Genomic DNA, 26,073 nt, shown 5'->3' on the forward strand with positions numbered 1-26,073 from the left:
TCTCCACCATACTTCTCCCCCCTGCTTCTCTCCTGTGTTTCTCTCCCCCATGCTTCTCTCCTGTGCTTCTCTCCACCATACTTCTCTCCCCCTGCTTCTCTCCACCAAACTTCTCTCCCCCCTGCTTCTCTCCGCTGTTTCTCTCCCCCATCCCCAGGTTTCTCTCCCCCCCCCTTTCTCCTCACCTCCTCCGAGATGGTTGCCGCTGCTCTCCCCCTTACCTACTGGCCGCCCGTAGGGCCCGGACGTGCTCCTCCAATCAGCGGAGACCGGGAGCGTGGCGCGCTGCGGTGGGCCGTAGCGCACACGCTGATTGGATGTGTGCATCACGGCCCGCCACAGCGCAACACGCAACCGCCCACATTATAATCCGCCACTGATCGATGCGCATTGCCGGGGGACAAAACACAGGGGCACCATAGTTTGGGGAACTTTCCCCGCGGCACACCCGACCATGTGTCGCAGCACACTAGTGTGCCGCGGCACACTGGTTGAAAATCACTGGTCTGGTGGATAGGAAAGTTGACTTTCTTTTTGGGTTTTAAAAGGAAAGTGCCATCAGAAAATGACCAAATACCGAAATCATGATTTTATGTGCAACCTATTGAATATATACAATAGCTGTTCCTCTCCAGAATTAGCCCACAGAGCATGCTTACAAATGTGTTCCATACAAATCTAGTGCTCTGGACTGTTCTTGGCAGCAGAGAGCACTGTGTCAGACTGGAATACAGCAGCTGATAAGTTACTTGAGATTTTTAGATAGAAGTCTGACTGATAACTTTCTGACACCAGTTAATTTAAAAATATTTTTTTATTTTCAGGCTGATATGGTTCCCTGAACCGCTGTATACAGCTCCTGCAGCAGCCACGGCTCGTACCAGCCACAGCTGCAGCAGTAGTTTTAACCCCAGGCGCGTGACAGGCAGCGGCGGGAAAGTAGTCATCTGGGCGGCTCCCCGCCTGTATCTAGTCACCGCTCTCTGCCTGTCAGCGCGCTTGGAGAGGATGAATGACAGGCAGAGAGGTTCCTTACTAGCCTTTCTGCCTGTCAATCATCCCTTCCGAGTGCGCTGAGAGGCAGAGAGCGGTGACTATATACAGGCGGGGAGCCGCCCAGATGACTACCTCCCCACCTCTGCCTGTCATGCGCCTGGGGGATTAAACTGCTTTTTTTTGGGTATACAGCTCCTGCTGGAGGAGCTGTATACAACGGTTCAGGGAACCATATCAGCTAGATTGAGCTGATTTAGGGAAGTGACTTGAACCTGATGACCAGAACTAACCTCATGTGTACCATGTGTCAGTCCTTATTTTTATCTCTACGAAGTGCAGACGAGTAGAAACCTTGAGGACTATGCATCACCCAAGATTACTCAGGACAAAGCTATTTTTTTTCTTTAAATTGATAATTAGAAAGGATGCAATTGATATCTATCACTTACATTTTACTTTACTGAAACATGAGGCAGAAATCTAAACATTGTGGGGGAGATTTATCAAACATGGTGTAAAGTTAAACTGTCTCAGTTGCCCCTAGCAACCAATCAGATTCTGATTGGTTGCTAGAGGCAACTGAGGCAGTTTCGCTTTACACCATGTTTGATAAATCTCCCCCTGTCTCTTTAATTTCTAATTTGTTTCTATTTTCTTTTTGCATTTTTTTTTTAATTTTGACATATTGCCCAAGCTTTTTTTTTTTACAGCATTTAGTTACATGCTTTACAGCAAAACTCATGGACATAGACAACAATTGGCAGGACCTGTCCAACCGACATGAATGCGGAACATTCCTAAGCATTCTGTGTGACCTTTGAAGAGGTTATCCCACAGGGAGCTGCTATTAGTTTTTTTTGGTGCTCTCTACATACTGGTGTAATCTTTTACTGTAATACTTTACAGCAGCCTCTTGCTTTTCTCAAATCATCTGGTACCAGAAAGTTATATAAATGTGTACATTTTTAAGTCTCACGCCTTCCAGTGCGCATCAGCTGCTGTATGTCCTGCAGGAACTGGTGTATTCTCTGCAATCTGACAGAGTCCTCTCTACTGCTACCTCTGTCAGAAACTGTCCAGGGCAGTAGCAAATCCCCATAGAAAACCTCTCCAGCTCTGGACAGTTCCTGTCATGGACAGAGGTGGCAGCAGAGAGCACTGTGTCAGACTCGAACATGGGTCTCCAAACTGTGGCCCTCAAGCTGTTGCAATTCTACATTTTCCATCATATCTGGACAGCCAAATCCAAAGCTTTAGCTGTCTGGGCATGATGGGAATTGTGGTTTCCTAACAGCTGGAGGGCCGCAGTTTGGAGACCAATGGACTAGAAAGAAAACACCACTTCCTGCAAGACAGCTGATAAGTACTGGAAGACTAGATTATTTAATAGAAGTAGAAGTTTTTTTTTACACTGAAATACCCCTTTTAATTCTTCCCTTTGTCTAGGTGACCTTGTATGAATACAAATCACATTTTTACTAAAATAATGTGAAATGTTAGTTCCCTTTTTGCATTCAATCCTAGTTTTGGGTAATAAAAAGGGAGGGGAGGGGGGGGGGATATTCACAGACCTTATACTGAATGTAGACTTGTGGAGCCTTTACACGGCTCAATTGTACGGCCCATTACCTTCATCATTTTCCACCACACATTCCCATTTGTGTGAAAAAATGTTTAACTGAAACCAATATAACCAATATGTACAAAATATTTTTTTCAATGGCCTATACCTATAATCCAACACAGCAACAGATAGATATAACAAAGTAATATAAAAGTAACAACTAATATGGCTACTTTATTGACTAGTTTTTGTCAACTAGTGATGGGTAGGCTATTTTCCACTTTGGGAACATATGGGGGGGGGGGGGAGATAAGGGAATAGGAAGGCTGTCTCATAATAAAGACGGCCGCTAATAATGATCATGAACGGCCACTTTTTTTTCATATGTTCCAGAACTGGGAAGATAGCCGTCCTCTTTGTGGGGAAAACCCCCTTTATGTCATTCATACACTATTTGCACTGCAAAGAAAATACATTTATGGTAAATTTAAGGGGAAACAGATGTTATTAGCTAAAAATGTCTTCGGTTATCTTCTGAAAAAAAAAAAAAAAGTTATTATTTTTTTTAACAACTCAAAGTCGCAAGGCCTTTAATTTACCAGCAGTTATTATGACTATTCACTGTCAGAGAGAAATTCTCCATAGGGAAATCTATACAGTGGTACCTCGGTTCTCAAACTTAATTGGTTCCGGAAGGCAGTTTGAAAACCGAGCAGTGTCTTTCCATAGGAAATAATGTTATTGTGATTAATTGGTTCCAGCAGCCGCCAATAATTACCTACAATCCTCATTTATTACACTGATAAGTGCTCAGTATAATCACTACAGTACAGTACAGAACACCACTATACTGTACAGGACATTAAACATAAGAAATGTTCATCAGAACCAGCAATTATAGTACAGTAGTCACCAACTCCTCACCCATCCTTTACTGTATAGCGTCCCCTCCATCCCAGCACTGTAATGTATGGGAGATGGTGGTGCACTGCCTGTACTACTACTGCACTGTATATGCACTCCAGCAGTCTTATACAGCACTGTACTGTATGTGAAGCCTCACCACTGCTTAACTCGCCAGGTACAACCCACCATACACGCTCGCAAAAACGTTCGAAAAACGTTCGAAAACCGAGCAAAGTTCGAATTCCAAACACTACTTCTGGGTAAATTTTCGTTCGAATACCAAGCAGTTCGAGCTCCAAAGCGTTCGAAAACCGAGGTATTACTGTATATGATTACATTTAAAGTATACCTGTTGTGATGGGCCGCACGCATTAAGGTCTCATGACGCCATGGAGACCCAAACTTCCAGATTAACAGAGGAAATTTCCGCTGATCCGGCAGTGGGCCGTCTCGACAGGTACACTTGAACATAAAATGTGAAATGAAATGCTGTGTATAATGTTCACTCTATTCCTCTCTGTATTTTCCTGTCACATATAAAAGCTATATATATAATTAGACAGAAGAGGCGCACTACCAGTCATATTCTTTATAACTAAATCACTGGGTAAATACATTATTGCAGCAGCTGATGCTTTTTTTTTTTTTTTTTTAAAGAAACACATTGCATAATTTTTGTTCCTGGGTGGAGATGTTACACCTCTCGACCTCTTAGTAATGCACAGTAGAAATGTACAAAAGGAGAATGTTAGCAGTCAGACGTACACACACGGCAAACTCAGCACAATGAGTGGAAGGGCTAAAAGATCAGTGGGACTTGTCGGAGCCCCTTTCTCCAAGGGCCAGGTGAGTGGATTACCACAATTTATACTGTTTGGGCAAGTTACTGCAGATGCAGAATAGAAGCCAGATGGATTATTATATTAATAATTCACCAAACAGATCATGTCCCTGGTCTCAGTCTGTATCATTAGGGTATTATATTTCTTATATTTTTATATTAATAAAAAAAAAATTGCAATTTATTCTATATTTGTATAAATCCTGCTTGTCATGGAGCATTTCTAATGTCGCCATCAGCGCACACATAAGACTCCTAGGAGATTTTCCAGATCATTATTCTGTAATTACATAAAGAGAGGGGATGCCCAGGGTTGCAGTCATATTTAGAGGGTTGTTTTCATCATACAAAAAGACTTCAATGCTATTCTTGATGAAGAGATGTCCCTCCCGGGATCAGGTCCGCACACTTTGCAGTAATAATGATCAAATCTAGTCAGATACCAAGCTAATCTATAGAAATTAAAATCTACCCTCAGATGGTGAGTTTACACAGGCAGATTTATCTGACAGATTTTTGAAGCCAAAGCCAGGAACAGACTATAAACAGGGAACGGGTCCTAAAGGAAAGACTGAGTTTTCTCCTTTTTTCAAATCCATTCCTGGCTTTGGCTTCCAAAATCTGTCAGATAAATCTGCCTGTGTAAACGCACCATTATTCTGTTGATGAGCGAACCTCGAGCATGCTTGAGTCTATCCGAACCCGAGCATTCCGCATAGCTCTTAAGCTGTCTGGAAAACATTAATACATGGATATGTTTTCCACACAGCCTTAGGGCTTTATCCAAGTTCAGCAGCCCCTGCTATGCGGAATGCTCGTGTTCGGATAGACTCGAGCATGCTCGAGGTTCGCTCATCTCTAGTTAGCAAGGATTAGAAATGCATACGTGTTTGTTTGTTTTTCCAAAAACAGCACGGCTCTTGCCCTCGGTTTGTGTGCGATATTGTAGTGCAGGTTGTAGTAACACACACAACCTGAGGACAGGTGTGGTGCTGTTTTGGGGAAAAAAGCAGCTATGTTTTTTTATCTACTCCTTGTTCACACTGAGTTTTCTCCGTCCGTTTAAAGGATCTGTTTGCTTAGTTTTAATGTACAGGAAAACGAGCTAAAAAAAATGTAAGTCAACGGGGAAAAATTACATCAAGTTTTAGTATATACACATATCTGTATACCTGGAATTGGGGTAATGGGTAGTTTTATATATATATATATATATATATATATATATATATATATATATCTTCTTCATTACACTGCACGGTTAACATATGATCATCCTTTTTTTTTTTCAATTAAGCCAAGAGGTGGTGTGGAAGAAGGCCCCATACACATAAGAAGAGCCGGGTTAATTGAAAAATTGAAGGAGCTTGGTAAGATATTTCTCCCTTTCATTTACATTTAGCATACAATGTGGATTATACAAGCGGTGCATACGTTGGTGTAAAGTTTAGGTGATTGTTGAATCGATGATGATGATTATGATAATAATAATTTGTATACAGCACTAATAATACTTTATTGAACAAAATAATTAAAGAGTACTTGTCACTAAAAATAACTTTTGATATAAGTTATTGAACCCACCGGGTCTCACTGCTGAGACTGGGATCGGGGGATATCAGCTCTGAACGTCAAAATAGTCTTTTTGACTTCAATTGATGGACAGATTAGTTTTGGAGATATGGTAGGGGAGTGAATGTGTCGGCTGTTGAGGTCGTTTCCCTGCTGTATTTACTGATCACAGCGGGTATCAGCAGTGACACCCACCATGATCAATAATTTTTCACATGTCTATTGACTAGAGATAAGAAAACATTAAAATGCTTGGATGCTTGTTACTCGAGTCAAGTAATTTTCAAGACTCGAGTGCTCGATTAAAGTAATGGGTCCGATTGAAATCAATGGGAGATTCCAGTATTTAACTAGGTGCCCCCCGCTCAGCGGTACCGGGTTGATTTGAAAGTGAGTCTGGCCCCCAGGGGGCTAAGTTAGGTGCTCTGTTGGTGGGAAGGATAGCGGAGAAATTATACTTACCGTTACAGTCTTCTATCTGCCTTCACTACTGCTGCTCAGCTAAACCAATGATTGGCTGAGAAGAGTCTGCGCAACCAGTCAACGGCTGCAATCCCGCCTCAGGTGCAGGCAGCAGGAAATCGGCTCTGGTGAGTATATTTTCCCCACCCTCCCATTTGGTTTAAAGGGGTTATCCAGCGCTACAAAAACTTGGCCACTTTCCCCCTCTCGTCTCCTGTTTGGGTGGGGTTTTGAAACTCAGTTCTATTGAAGAAAATGGAGCAAATTTGCAAACTACACCTGAACTGGAGACAACAGTAGGGGGAAAAGTGGCCATGTTTTTGTAGCACTGGATAACCCCTTTAAAGTTGACTTGTCACAATCAGATCTTCCAGATCAGCAGTGAGACCCTCTGCTAATCAGGAAGATGGGGTCTCCATGGATAAACACTCAGAAAATAATGCATTATCATTTGATTGTGTCTCTGTATCCATCATTATTGATCGGGAAGGTCCGATCGTGACAGGTATACTTTATTAAGGAAATGCATTATGCTCAGCAGCCTATCAACAAGCTTTTTGTATAGGGGCACCAGAGCAGCACGCAGTACTCGCTCCAGTATCAGGTACTTTTGAGTAGCCAGATACGAATACTATACTTGATAGAACGTGCTCACACATCTCTACTAATAACATGCCAAAAGCTGTTTTTGATGACAGGTACTCTTTGAATACAATCTCTTACATGCTAAAATTGATGCATCAGCTTTTGCACTCAAGAACACTTTACCACAAAGTCCTTTACTGGCTTTAATTTTTTGTTGTGCATCTTTTACAAACTAAATCATGTTATCATCTGTACATGGTTTTCTTGAATACACCTTATCCCACACAGAAAAAGTCCATTGGCATAAAGGCTGGTGATCTTGGTAGCCATTCACTTGGGCCCACCTATTATTTTTTTTTATTATTTTGCAATGCTAAAGCATAGAGGAGGGGGTCCATCTTACTGACAATAAAAATAGTAATTTTTCTCCAACTGCAATTGTGGCAATACATTTTCTTGTTACACAACAGGTCTGAGGTAGCAGTGGTGTCAAAGATAGGTCCAATTAACCCATTAGTGGAAGAGTTGTGAAACAAACATCTACTGAAATATATAAACAATTTATCGCATTCACATTAAATATGGTACATCCCTTTTCTTTTAGTGTTACCTGATCTGACTTTTTTTTTTATTTCACACAAATTTCAGTTTTGTTTTGTTGTTTTTCATGGACATTTGTCAATTTCCCCAGAAACATAAAATATTTGTGAAAAAAAAAACTATTTGCTATGTGGAACAGGACTTGATATTTTCTATAGAAAAAGTTCTACGACGAAAGTTCAAATGATAAAAGTATCAAGCGAGATTTATTAGTGTTGTAATGATGATGCTCTATTACTTACATAAAAAAAGCAATGTCCAGGTGTATTAATTCTGTATGGTGTCCAAGTCTTTTGGACTTGGCCTATAAAATGTATTCAGCATAGGCAAAAATAAACTCCTTTTACCTGTCCAAGGCCTCTCCTCCTTATTTCTGATTTAACCTCGGTTGACCTCACCCAAATTCATAGAAGTTAATGTCCTCACAATGAGAGGTGCCTGTGTGAATCATTTTATGATGAAATAATAATTCCCAGACTAGTGATTTTGACAGAAATGATGACTCAAATCACGTATAGGCAATAAACAGTGATTAATATGTAAGGTCCTGTTTCCTTTTCATGTACATTTTCGTTCAGTAAAGTCACATTATGAAACAAACTTCCTGTATTTTCTGTCTCACATCATTGATGCTATTTTTGTTCATACTGATATGACGGTCACCTTCCTTATGGACCCTTTACACGGAGCGATAATCGAACGATTAACGATTTCGAAGTAACGATCGGTGTTTTGATGGAACGATAAGTCGTTAGAAAAATGATCGTTTTACGATCGTTTTAAGATCGCTTAAAGGGGTAGTGCGGCGGTAAAGAATTATTGACAGAATAACACTCATTACAAAGTTATACAACTTTGTAATGTATGTTATGTCTGTGAATGGCCCCCTTCCCCGTGTCCCCCCCCCCCCGCCCGTGTACCCGGAAGTGTGGTGCGCTATACATACCTGTCACGTGCCGACTCATCTCCGATCTTCAGTCTGCAATGTTGTCTTCGGACGGCCGGGCCGAATCCCTCCGAGCGTCCTGAGTGCCGGCCGCCCTCTTCAGCGTCATCGGCTGCTCAGCCGCGATTGGCTGAGCATAACTGTGCTGAGCCAATTGCGGCTGAGCAGCCGATGACGCGGCCGCATCATCAGCTGCTCTGCCGCGATTGGCTGAGCCAAACTGTGCTCAGCCAATCGCGGCTGAGCATCTGATGACGCTGAAGAGGGTGGTCGGCACTCAGGACGCTCGGAGGGATTCGGCCCGGCCGTCCGAAGACGACATCGCAGACTGAAGATCGGAGACGAGTCGGCACGTGACAGGTATGTATAGCGCACCACACTTCCGGGTACACGGGTGGGGGGTGGTGGGACACGGGGAAGGGGGCCATTCACAGACATAACATACATTACAAAGTTGTATAACTTTGTAATGTGTGTTATTCTGTCAATAATTCTTTACCGCCGCACAACCCCTTTAAGCCAATCTCACACATAGGGTGAATCGTTGAGAGACTGTTTACACAAAGCGATCTGCTAATTTTTTGCGAATGACCAACAACGATTTTAGAACATGTTGAAAGATCGCATGATTTTTTTTTAATACAAAATTTATTTTGTAAAAAAGTGTAAAAATGTTGATATCACTGCAAAGCAATATAGCAGTATAGTAAGTGGTTCCTAAAAAAAACAGCCACAGGTAGGCAAAAAAATTTTTTTGACTGATGAAAAAAAAAAAACAACAACTTTTGACATATCTAAAGGTTTAATTAGACTGTTCTGACTCCAATGGATCAAGAGAACAAACCAGGAGAAGTGCATACGAGAGCGTTCTCTCCCAGCTCCTTGTCATGTGACCTAGAAGACTACCAATGCAAGTCTATATGGGTCATCTAGGTCTTATATGTATGAAAACAGAAAATTAATTGCCCTCCGAATATGTTGTAAGAATAATAAATTAATTTAAAAGAAAGTATATTTATTGCGTAAAAGTAGTTGAACAAAAAAAAGTTGTGCCACTGAAAAACACAACTTGTCCTGCAAAAAACAAGCCCCATATGGCCACGTTGATAAAAGGCAGAGAGGATTTAAAAAAATGCTGTGCCATTTAGGGGTTAAAAAGGTAATTTTCTAATCACATTCCCTTTAAGTCTTAATGATATAGCTGTTTGCACTGTAAATGCTGTAGTTGATTTATTGTAGATCAGAGAACCTACTGAACAGCATCTTTGTGGCATGGAGCATGCTATGGGCAGGGTTTTTTTTCTGGTGATTTTCCCTATTTGCTTCTTTATAGGGCAACAGAAAAAAAGTGTAAATATATAACAGAAAACTAGTGTTGTGTGGATCTGTCAAAATGTTTGGGTTCTCTGAACCTAAATGTTCACCATTTGATTATTTGCGGCTGCAGAAGTTGGATGCCACCCTAGAGCTGGCAGGAAAACATGAATACGGCCTATGGCCTATGGTTGTACCCATGTTCCAGGACTCCCTAGGGACGGACGCATCCAACTTCTGCAGCTGCAGGGAATCAAATGGCAGGCGATTGGGTTCCGAGAGTGTTGCTGAACCCAGATATTTTGACAGATCCGCTCGACACTACCGAATACCATAATGCTTGAACAACGTACTAATGCTTTTTATATTTCACTATAGACTTTAAAGTATCATCTGTTTTGTAACAATTGTTTTGTCACAGAATATGACGTGAAGGATTTTGGTGACCTGCATTTTCCCGAGTTACCCAATGATGAACCATTTCAAAATGTGAAAAACCCCAGGACTGTTGGTCAGGCTACTGAGAAAGTTGCTAATGCAGTTGCAGAAGTCAAGAAGACTGGCAGACTGTGCCTGACGCTGGGTGGCGACCACAGGTCTGGCTTTTATTGATTTTAAATGAGCTTTAAGTAACTAAAATATTTACAATTAAAACTATTATTTTCTTTGGGGAAAAGTGACAGAGCTTTAAGTTGTGTTAGAAAAAACAGTCACTGTAAAGTGCAGGTAATATAACAACTGTGCTAAAAATCAATGGGTGCTAATGTGCCACCTATTCATCCCCCAGCTCTTAAACATTACATGTACACTACAGTAAAATATACACAAAAATAAGAATGAGATAGTTACACTTGTACAATTGTAAAGTACGATAAAGCAGTCACATAGTTATGCAACATACTCTAATACAGGAATAGCAACTGAGAATAAAATTTGGCACTCACCACCATTGCCATCAATCATAGTTTATTTCCTGATGGAGGCGCAGCAGGGAGGGGTATACGCAGGTATCCACAATCCTGGGATGGCCATTTCAGACTGGCTGCCCTTCTTCTGGCCATTAAGCCAGCCTGAAACCCATGTATCCCCCTCTCTGCTGTACCTCAAACATGGAATAAACTATGATTGATCACAACGGTGGTGAGTGCTGAAGTTTATTCTAAGTTGCTATTCACATTGAAAACTTCTTTTAGTTTTGAACACCCCATCGCGATCTTGCTATGCTGACATTGCCTATCTGTGATTTCCAACTGTGAACGGCAGGACTATTTGTCCATTGACTGGGGCCGGTCTTCTGTATCTTGTGACTGCTATTTTACATACTCTACAATGGACTGCCAATTGTATTTTTGACTGGCTGTCCTTGATGTCCAACACAATTACTCATTCAGCTATTTTGGCAGATGTATATAAAATCTGTCACATGATGTTCCAGCAGTAGATTTTGGTTACAGATGGACCTAGATGATCCAAGTCAATATATTGTGACATTCTATTTGTTTTCTCTTCCCTTCTTTTGTTGACGTAGCTTGGCAGTGGGGACAATCGCGGGTCATGCTAAGGTTCACCCTGATCTGTGTGTAATTTGGGTGGATGCCCATGCTGATATCAACACTCCATCCACATCACCCAGTGGCAACCTTCATGGACAGCCAGTCTCTTTTCTAATAAAAGAACTGCAAAATAAGGTAATCAATGATTTATGTATTATCATTATGTCCCAATGATCTTGCCTAAAAACCATGCCCTCTCCAAGCGAAGAATTTCAAAACAGGTGCAGCTGGCGCAAGCTACTCAAAAATAGCGCAAACTGCTTCATAAATGATGCAAAAAATGTCATGCCTTGTGCAAAGAAGGAAAATTTGGCAGAATAAAGGTGCAAAAAGAATAATAAATATGATAGCCATATTTATTATTCTAAGTATATTTATTCTATATATGGCTATATATATATATAGCCATATTTATTATTCTTTTTGCACCATTATTCTGCCAAATTTTCTTTTTTTGCACAAGGCATGACATTTTCTGCATCATTTATGAAGCAGTTTGCGCTATTTTTGAGTAGCTTGCATCAGCTGCAGACCCTGGTGTAGATTTGTAGCCAAGATTTATCATGGATCTTAAGATACATTTTGCTCATGGTTCAGAGATTTTTGAGAAGGACATAAAAGAGTGCGCTAAAATGTTTGCACAAATGATAAATATGCCCCGTAGTTTTTTCTTCCTGTATCCCCATCCTTCTTAGGACAAAATATACATGTACATTTGTTACGTAGGGCTGTTGTGTCCAATTTCAAATGCACTTGAGGGGACAGTTGCAGCAGCTTTAAAGACTGACTTGGCACATCCCTGATAAGGGCTAATAACAGGACATAAACCATAACAGACCTGGCACTGTTCAGACACATTGTCCGATCCTGAAACGCATTGTGTCGTTATTTTAATACATTTTTAGTACTTTATTTTGCCCTGCTTTTCTACCTGGACCTGCCCCCGTTGGACCCAGTTGTGGAGCGGAGGATTCTGTTGCTGTTATAAACCTGGCACTTGTCAGATTAGAAAGGACTGGGTTTATTTACAAATAATGAGATTTAAAATGATAGGAGGTCTTATCTGCTCTTTTATCTTCTGCCCAGAGAAAACTGCGAGACTTATGGTATTACCAGGTTGGACTGTTGGATGCTGAATGAAACTATTTTACTATATAATGCACATAATTTACTAAAATACAGTTCAGTCGAATACAATCTAGTTTCCATCAGTTAGTTTAGACATTTTAAATCTTAATTTTTCTTAGGTGCCAAACATCCCAGGATTCTCCTGGGTGAAGCCATGTCTGTCTGCTAAAGACATAGTCTACATAGGACTGAGAGATGTGGACCCTGGAGAACAGTAAGTTAATGTTATACTCTAACTGCATACAGCTAGCATATATAGAATTACATGTAAAAATCCATCTTACAGACACCTTTGTCCAGACTCCTTTCCCAATGGTGCTTGTTTATGCCCCTCCTACTAAACAAAAAGGAATGAAATGGAAATAAAAATCCATCCACAAAGTAACAAAAGCAAATAAAAAAAATGTGGAAAGGTGCAAGAACAAGGAAGATTAGCAGCTGCTGTCTGATTACTGACAGGATAGTTTGAAGCGCTTTGTATAATAAACAAAAAAACTTTTAAGTTTTTTTAAAGTTGAAAATATATCTAAAATGTCAATGTTATATAGAATCTGTCACGAGGTTTATGTTGCCTTAAATGAGGGCAGGATAAACTAGTGACAGAAATGCTGAACAGAACAATGTGTTATTTACATCATTGTGTTCAGTCATTCTCCTGATATACAGGAAAATGGGTTTTGGGCGGTGCCACTAACTCCACCCCCAGATACTGATTGACAGCTGTCTACCTCTACACAGTATAGACAACTGCCAACTGAGTGTGCTGGTGTTCATGAATATCCAGGACTACTGAGCACATGCATAATGTTATTCAGGAGAATATCTCTGAATCAGCTGCACAGAACAATGTAAATGATACATCATTCTGTTGAGCTTCTCTGTCACTAGTTAGGTAGGGCAGCATAAACCTACTGACAGTCTCTTTAAAGGGTTTGTCCAATTTAGAATCCATTTTCATAAGCCCTATTAGTCAATCACTAGTTAAATCCCACTTATTTGCGTGGTGGTGCTGCACCCTTACTGCCAGCTCATCACTAAGGGTCCCAGCAGGGATACACTTTGTGATAAACTTGGTCTCAAGTGACCCTTCTAACAAGTAGGGATTTCCCAAAGCAGACAACCCCTGTAGGCGACCAGGTGAAGGAGGCTGTTCATAAGCTGATTCATAGAGAAAGGTTTGTCAAACTAGTTTTTATGCCGAATTTAAATGTAGATGACATAACATGAAGGAAGCTTGTCACAAAGCTGATCTCTAGACAATAGAGACCGTGGTGCGTATCTATAGCAACCTGATCTTCTGGCGGCAGCTGTGTCTGAACGCCGATTGGGGAAATCTGCTGTGTGACAGGTAGCCTTTAAAATGTTTGCTGGTGCAATTTTTGCGGCAACAATGAAAGCTTTTTATCCTATTGAAAATTATATAGGTGTTACAACACGTAATTTTCAGACATTTAGGGGCCAATACCATGTCTGCAAAATTCTGCACAGATGGTATTCTGCGTACCGGACCTCGGAGTATTCATTATGATGCTGGGAGCTCTGCTACTATTTAAATATTCAGCATCATAATGAATCATGATGCCGGGAGCTCCCAGGTCTGGTGAGCAGAATACCGTCTGTGCACGGACAGTATTTTGCCGACGTGTGAATGCCCCCTTAGAAGTCCCATGCTTTTTTTTTTTCAATTACGCTTGTGCATGTAGTGTATGTATGCTGAATATATGTAATGTTTTTTACAGTCTGATTCTGAAGACACTGGGTATAAAGTCCTATTCAATGTCTGAGGTGGATAGACTGACAATTAACAAAGTGATGGAGGAAACCATTGAATACTTGGTGGGAAAGTAAGTATGCAAATAATCTACATTCAGTAGTTTAGTTACTAAGTACTAAAAATGTCACCTCAACATAACCAACTAGTCTAACTTGAAATAGACGTCTACTAGTTTGATATTGCATACAAACAAGTATCTTTTTTTTCTATTAATACTGTCACATATTCCTCAGTAACAGTCATATTTAAAGGGGAACTCCACATAAGGAAAATTTGTTTTCTATTAAAAGTTATATACAGTAGATGTGTCTATACAATGTATTACCATATCTGTGTGGTTCTGCCACACTGGTAGCTGATCCTGGAAGTGAAGAAAAATGGCTTCTGTGCCAATCCACATAATTATCCACAAATAATTCAGTGACACAATGAAACTGCAATGTGTGAACACAGCCTAGATGTTCTGCAACAAATTTGGGCGGGGAATGGGCAAGGTGGGGGACTGTGATGAACAGCTGAGGGAAATGCATTCTGGAACCAGTACTACATTCTGGGAACTGCTCAACCAGGAAGTACAGCCACACAATACAGAACAAACCCCCCTACACAAATGGATTTTTGGTAGTTTCAAAACTGGGATAGACAGGTAAGTAATGCTATTTGCTTCTGCAGAAGTTTCATTTTTTTAACCTCTGCCTGGAGTTCCCCTTTGGACTTTATCCTTGTAGAAGTGACTTTAGTGGTGATATTTAAGGATGGTCCGAACCTGCCGAGGTTCGGGTTCGTATAAACCCGAACGCTCGGCATCAGATTCCCGCTGTCTGGCCGATCCGTGCAGCGGGTGGATATAGCGGGAGGACCGCCTGTATCCATCCTCTCCACGGAGCGGGCAGACAGCGGGAATCATTGCCGAGAGTTCGGGTTCGTACGAACCCGAACCTCGTCAGGTTTGGACCACCCCTAGTGATATTGTTAGAAATGTGCACCATAATAAAAGGCATGGTAACAAAGCAGCTTAAAATGTTACAACATGTCCAATAAATGCAGTAACATATAATTACCTGAATATCCTATAATACTTTCCTAAAGGTGTTGTTGCAACTAAATGCAATAATAAAAAATAAAAATATGACAGTTATAGAAGTACTAAATTCTTGGTGTGTAATGTTTTGAAATTACAGATTAAGGCAAGGTAAAAGGTTTAGAATTGGGCATGGACACCCTTCAGGATTTTTCCTGATGGTTTCCTGCTGATTATTGTCAGGAAAAGCTGATGGAGATGCTACACATGGACGTGTTAGATTAGATGGATAAACAGCAGAAAAATACTCTTTGCTCAGAAACTAGATGGGAACAAAGCAGGACACATGAACTTTGAAGCTGTACTTCGGTATGGAACCTTAAAGTGACTCTGTACCCACAATCTGCCCCCTCCCAAACCACTTGTGCCTTCAGATACCTGCTTTTAATCCAAGATCTGTCCTGGGGTCCGTTCGGCAGGTGATGCAGTTTTTGTCCTTAAAACAACTTTTAAACTTGCAGCCCTGTGCCCAAGTTTAAATGTTTTTTTAGGACAATAACTGCATCACCTGCCGAACGGACCCCAGGACAGATCTTGGATTAAAAGCAGGTATCTGAAGGTACAAGTGGTTTGGGGAGGGACAGAATATGGGTACAGAGTCGCTTTAATACAGCATACACTGTACATCTCAACTGTTCCGTGTAGTAAGAAGCAGCTATTGAGCTATGCCAGGTTATACCTCTGGTTCATTTAGAGATGCTAAATTAAATCATCTATTCTTGCATTTTATGTGAGTAAATTACTTTACCTTATCAAAATTAAGAAAACTTAACATTTTATTTTACTTTCTATTTTTAAAGGAAGAAGAGACCAATCCATTTAAGTTTTGATATAGATGGTCTGGACCCTAGTGTAGCACCAGCCACTGGAACACCTGTCCCTGGAGGACTGACTTACAGAGAGGGCATGTACATCACAGAACAAATTTACCACACAGGTAAAATAATAGCTGCATTAATCATTGTCTTTTATTTAAATTGAATCCAAAAATATACTACTATATATATATATAATAGGCTACTTTTTCCCCTATACTGAAGAAGAGCAAAATTACAGTAATTACAAAGCTAATGGCTTAGTTATCTTGGCAGTCTGCTGCCTTTTAACTCACTGCCACTACATCCCACTCCTGTCCGGGTGCCAGGAAGAACTGGATGCAGTTCTAGGACACTTCTCCCTGTTTCCCAGGACTGGATCCAGCTTTCCCCAGCACCCAGAGCAGAGCTGCATGGAGCGGCAGTGAGTTAAGAGGCAGCAGGCTGATAAGCAGACTGACAAGATGATGAAGCAATTTGCTTTGTTATTATACTATATATTGTAAATTCGTTCATTTCTACTCTATATTTTATTTAATATACGCCCCTTCCCCCAATGGAAGATGGTAACAAAAAACAATTAACTTGGAAATCCTCTTATAGCCCCTCCACATCTTCTCGTACCCCCATAAATATCTACTTTAGGGTGTGTTCACACCTACAGGATCTGCAGCAGATCTGCAGCAGATTTGATGCTGTGTTCAGTTATTTAAATGAAATCTGCTGCAGAAAATCAGCTGCAGATCCTGTAGGTGTGAACGCACCATTAAGAAGGAAAAAAAACAAATAAATACAATTCTCCCCTCTTTACCTTCCTCCTCTTAGAAAACAAGTAAATTTTACAAACTTTCACAACATGCTCTCCGGGCGGTGCACATTACATTAATATGCCACATTAGCTCTTGGCTGAAACTATCACAATATGGAGCGCTCCTGCAGCTTCTCCCTAGCAGCTGCTCGTGCCCGTCCTCTCTGATTCTCGGCGGCAGATACATAGGCGCAGCGGGGCATGGAGGTGCAAAAGCGCTCACCCCGCTGGCACGGGGACCGGTTGAGCACTCCTGTATAGGACCCGGCGGCACGGTGAGGGCTAGGGGGCTAAGAGGGCACAGGTAGCTGGCGGGAGGAGGTGCAGGAGGGGACTCTGCAGCCGGGTGAGCAGCAAATAAGGAGCGCTTACCCCGCTGCCTGGGAGCGGGTGTATCAGGACCAGGCAGCACGGAGGGAGACAGGCAGTGTGATGGGACAGAGCAACACTGCAAGCACGGGAAGGGAGGGAAAGGCACTGATTCATCTATGTCTATTCTAATTCTATACTTTTACATGTGCCCCCTGTTGGTACATACACTTGAGAAGTGACATCACGGTTTTTAAGAGAAATTGTGTCTGCCTGATCTACTAAATTGAGGGAAATTGCCCTATATGTGCATTTCCCACAATAAGTGTATATTAGAGATCTGTCAAAGTTTCCTTATGAAATAACATATTAAAAAAATACATTTTGCAAGGATTACCCCTTAAAGACAGAGAAGATGGGGCAGAAGAAAAGAAAAAACTAAAACTTTTCCTTCCCTTACATCCTTTAAAGGGAATCTGTTAGTTGTAATTCTGTCAGCCATGCCTCCTCTAAAGTGTCTAAATCGTACAATAAAAATGGAGAAAAGTCCTGTGCGCTACTTTTTGGACAGAATTTTGGCACAGACACATTAGTACATCTAAGCCATTATCTTAACTAGCAACACATAAAAATTACCCCCTTAAGGAAAAAAATCCATGAAGAAGCCAGCATAGGATCTCCCTGCTCCGCTCAGTCCACAGCAATAACCGTATGCATAGGACAGTACAAAGCATAGACAGAGGGTCACAAGTACAAATCCAGTGTTTTATTTAAAGGTCCTTTGGATTTGTAGCTGTGATCCTCTGTCTATGCTGTGCCCTGGGCCAGAAGGTTTAGAAGGAACACTAGTGCCCTCTCAATACTGTACATGTTGGAGAAACCTTACTTGTCGTAATTGTCCAGGATCCTTTTTTCCCATAAACTTTAAACAATTCTTTCCCTTGCTTCTTTTTGGAAATCCAATGAACTAGATAAAGCGATTTCGCTATAGAAAATAATTATATGTTTATAATGTATATACGATAAACTTATCTTGAAACTAAGTTAATACATCCATTTTTGTACAATTCAGGTTTACTGTCTGCTGTAGATATGATGGAAGTTAACCCATCTCGCGGAGAAACAGAAAAGGATGCTCAGTTAACTGTGAACACTGCTCTCAATATGATCTTATCTTGCTTTGGAAAGGCACGGGAAGGATTTCATGCATCATCACTTTATCTTCCAGACATCAGCTAAACCTTTTGGCATATGATAAAATTCTAAATCAAACTTATTTTTTTTCATTTGCAATTTAAGGCTATGTTCACACGTTGTAAGAGAAAGGCTGGTAGCTGAAAAGATTATCCGGGCCGGTACTGCAGTGCCGGCCGGAAGATCTTTATGGCCGCAGAGTCACCACAGCACACTATGGAGCGAGCAGCCGGAGCCGCTCGCTCCACAGTGTGCACTGACATGGTTTTCTATGGCCGCTATTCACTGAATAGCGGCCACAGAAAACTGACATGTCAGTTGTTTGTGTTGCCGCTAGGGATCCCGGTCGGAGCGCATACTGTGTGTATATGCTCCACCCGATATCCTATTAACAGCAATGCAACGTATATTTTCGTATTTTAATAAAATATATGTTGTGTTAACATAGCCTAAGGAGTATCTATAATAAGAAATTGTTTGCATACCTATAGACTGCAGTGGAAGGGTGGGAACACTTTATTTTAACCTTGACATTATAATATATAATACTGACTACCTGAAGTGGAATAACATTGATACATATGTTTACCTTTAAGATATTTTACAGATCATACATAAATATAATCTACAGAGGCGATAAAGTAACTTTGTAAAAGCATTGCATTACCTATTCTTGTTTTCAAAGAAACAATAGACGAACATTAAAAAAATGCAATGAAAATGCATTATCTGCCGACTGTCACTAACCTCTTAAATGCCACTGATAAGTGTCAGTGACAGGAGCTACTGTCACTGTCCAATCAGGACCCCCGCAGTCCTTGCAGTCCGATACGCAATCTGGTCATAGTGTCTGCCTCAGCCAGACTCTATGTGAAGATCACCGATAACAACATGCTATGGACCGACTGGTCTTTTTTATCAACAGATTTCTATGTCTCTATAATAAAAGCGCTATGGCTCTTAGAAGGCACAGAGAAAAAAGCAAAGATGCAAAAATTAAAACTGTATCTGTCCATAAGGCTAAAATCTACTGTGTCCTTAAAGGGTTAAAAACTTAGGGTGCTCTGAGGACATACATTTTTAAAGTTTCTCAATTTTAATAATGGGTGTGAATATCAGGTGATGGTGGGATTATACAGTCAGGGGATGTGAGGGCACTCTTACACAATGCAGTTGTGTTGCAATTTTGCTCAGGATATCTATCTATCTATCTATCTAACTACCACTGTAGCAGCCCCCTGCAATACACTGGGCCCCCTGAGCCATCATCATTTATAGCACCAGATGGCCAAGCAAGCCTCCTAGGATCTGCAAATGTCCCTTAAACTGAAAGCACTACTGACGAGCATTTGCAGTTATGTAGTTATGACAACACTAGATGGCTTAGTGGTAAGTCGGGAAGGGGTGGGGGGCCCAATCAAAAGTTTGCTATGGGGCCCAGCTATTTCTACTTACGCCCCGTGTATATATATATATATATATATATATATATATATATATACACTCACCGGCCACTTTATTAGGTACACCTGTCCAACTGCACGTTACCACTTAATTTCTAATCAGCCAATCACATGGCGGCAACTCAGTGCATTTAGGCATGTAGACATGGTCAAGGCAATCTCCTGCAGTTCAAACCAAGCATCAGTATGGGGAAGAAAGGTGAGTGCCTTTGAACGTGGCATGGTTGTTGGTGCCAGAAGGGCTGGTCTGAGTATTTCAGAAACTGCTGATCTACTGGGATTTTCACACACAACCATCTCTAGGGTTTACAGAGAATGGTCCGAAAAAGAAAAAACATCCAGTGAGCGGCAGTTCTGTGGGCAGAAATGCCTTGTTGATGCCAGAGGTCAGAGGAGAATGGGCAGACTGGTTCGAGCTGATAGAAAGGCAACAGTGACTCAAATAGCCAACCGTTACAACCAAGGTAGGCAGAAGAGCATCTCTGAACGCACAGTACGTCGAACTTTGAGGCAGATTTGAGGCTACAGCAGCAGAAGACCACACCGGGTGCCACTCCTTTCAGCTAAGAACAGGAAACTGAGGATACAATTTGCACAAGCTCATCGAAATTGGACAGTAGAAGATTGGAAAAACGTTGACTGGTCTGATGAGTCTCGATTTCTGCTGCAACATTTGGATGGTAGGGTCAGAATTTGGCGTCAACAACATGAAAGCATGGATCCATCCTGCCTTGTATCAACGGTTCAGGCTGGTGGTGGTGGTGTCAGGTTGTGGGGAATATTTTCTTGGCACTCTTTGGGCCCCTTGGTACCAATTGAGCATCGTTGCAATGCCACAGCCTACCTGAGTATTGTTGCTGACCATGTCCATCCCTTTATGACCACAATGTACCCAACATCTGATGGCTACTTTCAGCAGGATAATGCGCCATGTCATAAAGCTAGAATCATCTCCGACTGGTTTCTTGAACATGACAATGAGTTCACTGTACTCAAATGGCCTCCACAGTAACCAGATCTCAATCCAATAGAGCATCTTTGGGATGTGGTGGAACGGGAGATTCGCATCATGGATGTGCAGCCGACAAATCTGCGGCAACTGTGTGATGCCATCATGTCAATATGGACCAAAATCTCTGAGGAATGCTTCCAGCACCTTGTTGTATCTATGCCACAAAGAATTGAGGCAGTTCTGAAGGCAAAAGGGGGTCCAACCCATTACTAGCATGGTGTACCTAATAAAGTGGCCGGTGAGTAATATATATATATATATATATATATATATATATATATATATATCACACTCACCAGCCACTTTATTAGGTACACCTGTCCAACTGCACGTTACCACTTAATTTCTAATCAGCCAATCACATGGCGGCAACTCAGTGCATTTAGGCATGTAGACATGGTCAAGACAATCTCCTGCAGTTCAAACAGAGCATCAGTATGGGGAAGAAAGGTGATTTGAGTGCCTTTGAAAGTGGCATGGTTGTTGGTGCCAGAAGGGCTGGTCTGAGTATTTCAGAAACTGCTGATCTACTGGGATTTTCACGCACAACCATCTCTAGGGTTTACAGAGAATGGTCCGAAAAAAGAAAAAACATCCAGTGAGCGGCAGTTCTGTGGGCGGAAATGCCTTGTTGATGCCAGAGGTCAGAGGAGAATGGGCAGACTGGTTCAAGCTGATAGAACGGCAACAGTGACTCAACAGTGGCACAGTACGTCGAACTTTGAGGCAGATGGGCTACAGCAGCAGAAGACCACCCGTTACTAGCATGGTGTACCTAATAAAGTGGCCGGTGAGTGTATATACACAGTATATATAGTGGTACCTCAGCTCTCAAACTTAATTGGTTCAGGAAGGCAGTTTGAGAACAGAGCAGCCTGAAAACCAAGCACTGTTTTCCCATAGGAAATAATGTAAATGTGTTTAATTGGTTCCAGGCAGCACCCACCAATAATTACCTACTCAGTGCTTAGTTTAGTCTCTAAAGTACATTACAGAGCAGCACTATACTGTACAGTACATTATATACTAGAAACATTCAACAAAACCAGCAATTATAGTACAGTAGTCACTAACTCCTCACTCACCCTTTACAGTATAGAGTACCCCCCATCCCAGCTCTGTAACATATGTAAGATGGTGGTGCACTGACTGTACTACTACTGTACTGTATATGCACTCCAGCAGTCTTATACAATACTGTACTGTATGTGTAGCTTTACCAGTGCTAAACTCACCATGTACAAAACACAATCCACATTTACAAAAACGTTCAGATATCGAGCAAAGTTTAAATTCTGAAGGTTACTTACAAATAAATTTTATTCGAATACCGCGGTATTACTGTACTTCAAGACTGGGTGCCCGAAAAGTGTTTGAGAACCGAGCAATAGTTTGAGAACCAACGCTAACTTCTGAGCAGTTTGAGAATTTTTTTTATATTTTTTAAATCTAGAGATTGGTGTAACCAAAGTCCAAAGATTGGGGTTTACACCCTCAATTTGTTTAACCCCTGCGCGTCAGTTATATGTATATATACGCTCCTACTGCACATACCCCATTATAAAAATAAAAATATAAATAAATAAAAAAATAAACATATTACATATCATAGCCTGCGGAATTGTCCGAGCTATTAAAATATAACATTATTGTTCCCGCAAGGTGAATGGCGTAAGCGGAAACAAAAAAAAAAACGCACCAGGATTGCTGATTTTATTAAATTATATATCACAAAAAAGTAAGCGCAATCAAAATTTTTCTGTTAAACCAATATGATATTATTAAAAACTAGAGATCATGGTGCAAAAAATTACACCCCAACCAGCCCTGTAGGTGGAAAAATAAAAGCGCTATGGCTCTTAGAAGGTGGGGAGGAAGGTGCATCAAAGGGCTCTGTCTTGAAAAATTCGCTGAGAGTATGTAAACCCATACAGGCTGACAGTACAGCGAAGTGCAGCGGATTTCTCTGTGGAACTCGCTGCCATTCCGGTATTTGTGAACCCACCCTTAAAAATATTTTTGATGGCATTTTTTTTTTTTTTTTTCAAATAAAGCAGTTTCTTCCTAATGTTCTACATGATCCTGGGACAACTTCTGAGTGAATAGGGCAAAGATATAAAGCAAATTCTCCTCTTTGTGTGTGGGTAAAGTGGATGCAGCTAGTCTCCAGTCACCATGTCCTGAACAACTGAAAACTAGACTAGTTGGACCATGTGGTCTTTTTCTGCTGACAATCCAATATTTTTAACTATATATTCACCATACACAAAGAAAATATGCTCAGATGTATTAGCTCTCTGTCAGCATCCACGCTCCTGAATCATCGCGGCCCCAAAGGATCTAACCGCTCAGCCAATCAGTGGCTGCAGCTGTGTCCTGCCTCACTCACTGATTGACTTATAGGGCCACTTAATATGGTGGTTTTGGTAGTTTCTCTACAGGAGCCACCCCTTGGCTGGGTACTTTACCGAGGGATATCTGGCTAGTCCTGTGTTTTGAGACTCTTAAATGAGGCTCCACGGGCTCTTCTTTTGCATATTCATATTTCCCAGGGAGCAATGCACCTAGGATTTCACCGCATTGAGCGCTTTACCAGGCAGCCGTCAGTGTTTTCGTTTTGGCTGGTCTCCCTGAGATCAGTGGTCTGTTTCTCTTATCACTCACTGATTGGCTGAGCAGGCATTACTGAGTGGTGCCATGACATCACAGGATCAGGGGCATGGGTAAAGAGAACTTCTTTATTATGATCCCGCCACCCCCTGCCCCCTTTGGATTTTTTACTGTTGCGCAGAATACACCTTTAATTTCTGCCTGTTTCAAACACACAGACAGCCTGCTGCAAACATAGCACACACACACACGCACACACACACACATGGAGCCTGCTGCAGCCATAGCACACTGAACAATGACCCACAGTCTTCTCCCAGAGAGAGAACACCACATTGAGGACAGAGGTTATTGCTACACTACTTATGGCTCTTACACAGGATATCTTACATATTACACTGCTGCTCATATAATCATCCAGCATTCAATAAGAGAACAGCACAGATCTCCCCACACACAATTGACTCTTCCAGCTCAGAAACAAACTGCCAAATAGCGACCACCAACTTTTCCTGACCATCCTTATCTAATAGATCCAATAATAGAAAAAATCCTGGCACTACTTATGCTCGCCGGTCTTTGATCCAACATGCAGCTATAGGCCTGATGATGCGCGTATAGCGTGAAACGGCTGTAGCCTATTGGAACGCCCCTGCACACTGCCCTGTATGCCAATGCATTTGTATTAGAAAAATTTTTGCAATAAAACAGCTTACAGCTGGAACTAGTGAGTGCAGCCTCATTATCTTTCTACATTGTATTTGCTTATCTAATAGAGCATGTCAGGGCCAGACTGGGAATAAAAGAAAGCCCTGCCATTGATGAGCATAGAGGCCCGCTTGCTCTCTGGTTATGAACCCGTAGATTGCTGCTACGGCTTCTTTGTGATAAATAGCACCGCGGGTTGGTGCGTGACTTGCAGCTTCATTCTCTATGGAGCTACCGGAAAGAGTCAAGTGCTGTGCTTGGCTCTCTCCAGCAACTCCATAGAGAACGAATGGAGCTGCAAGTCACGAGCTGACCCGCAGTTCCAATCATAACAAAGGAGATGGGGCACAGATCTAGAGATCCCTCGAGGGTACCGAGGAAGGAACCCCTGAAATCTCATACTTGTCCCCTATCCTGTGGACAGAGGACAAGAAAGTTTAAATTGGAAAACTCCTTGAGGTGAGTTCACATTTAGTAAGTTTGCAGCAGATATCATGCTGCAAGTTATAGGCCTGTGTGTGTGTTTGGGGGGGGGGGGGGGGGGGGGAATGCATGCTGCATATAAAAAAAAAAATGGTAGCCGCCCTGCAGCTATGACCAGTCACTTGCTAGGTGGTTGGTGGAATATAGCTCAGCCAGTTAGGAGGTTGTCGTGATGCCAGTGCTAACTCAGCACACAGGTGTGATGGTATACCTGCTTTTAATTTTTTGTGGCTGGCCATATTGCTTCCCAATGGTCGGTGACCTGCCGGGTTGTGATGGGTCCCTTGGGCGGGTATTACAATGGTCCGGAGTAGACGCACCCGCACTGTCGGTACCGCCACCCACAGAAAGGGGAAAAGACCCAAGACCCTGGAGCATGCTCGAGCATGATCACTTGGCATTTGAATAGCGGTGGCTCGCGAAGTTGGATGCAGCCATAGGGAATCCTGGAAAACATGGATACAATCTATGGCATACCCTACCAATGAGAGACTGGTGGAAAAGTCCTGCGGACGGTTCATCAGTCCATAGGCTTATAAATAGTTAATAAACACCCACAATATACCAGACCTACAGCATGCTGCATTGTGAAAAGAGACCATGGACCCAGCAAATCTATTACAAAATGTGAAAGCAAATCACTGGGAAATATATTTATATGCCTTTACACAGGGCCAATATACAGGGACCTTCCTACCCTGATGTTACTAGGCTGCTACTGGTCGTTTTTTACCTGGCTGGTTATGGAAAAGAGGGAGACCTCTCAACGTGACATAGCTCCCTCACACACAAGCCCCACCCATAATAAATCACACTCTTCATTGTCAAAGTCACCCTGGAAAAATTTTTTAATCTTGGTAAATATATAACATGTGGTATGATGTATAGTGTAGGGATCCTTGTGTTGTTGTGCTATGTATGGGATGTGTAATAATTTATTGTGTGCTGCTTCTTAGCTGGAGCTGCACTGCTGCAAAGTATATTGTATGTACTGTATGTTAAAAACAAATTGTTGTTAATAAAGCATGATCAACAGGAAGAATCAAGATCAACCCCCCAAAACTGCTAACTCTCTACTGGCGATAGAACTAAGTTTTTGCAAAAAACGGATGAAATAAAACACAAAAACGGATGCATTTGTGTGCATCCGTTTTTTTCCATTGAGTTCCATTATTAGAAAATGGATCAAAACGTTTTTGTTTTTGTTTTTTTAACATTACTCAACCTCATTTTTGTGTCCATTTTATAATGAAAGTCAATAGAAAAACGGATCAAAACACATGCACACAAATGCATCTGTTTTTTTCATCCTTTTTTTGCAAAAAAACGGATGAAAAAAAACGAATTGC

General features: G+C 41.5%; 1 protein-coding gene across 1 annotated transcript; it reads left to right on the forward strand.

Moving 5' to 3' along the window:
• The first annotated feature begins 4,202 nt into the window (after nt 1–4,202).
• Nucleotides 4,203–18,526, forward strand: ARG1 (arginase 1). Its single transcript, XM_069974963.1, has 8 exons — nt 4,203–4,312; nt 5,605–5,677; nt 10,208–10,382; nt 11,315–11,474; nt 12,587–12,681; nt 14,207–14,311; nt 16,123–16,259; nt 18,327–18,526. Exons 1-8 carry the CDS (start codon nt 4,253–4,255, stop codon nt 18,491–18,493), a joined length of 972 nt encoding a protein of 323 aa, XP_069831064.1. The 5' UTR covers nt 4,203–4,252; the 3' UTR covers nt 18,494–18,526.
• The last annotated feature ends 7,547 nt before the right edge of the window (nt 18,527–26,073 follow it).

This window comes from Dendropsophus ebraccatus, chromosome 6 (genome assembly GCF_027789765.1).
Source record: "Dendropsophus ebraccatus isolate aDenEbr1 chromosome 6, aDenEbr1.pat, whole genome shotgun sequence".
Classification (NCBI taxonomy): Eukaryota; Metazoa; Chordata; class Amphibia; order Anura; family Hylidae; genus Dendropsophus; species Dendropsophus ebraccatus.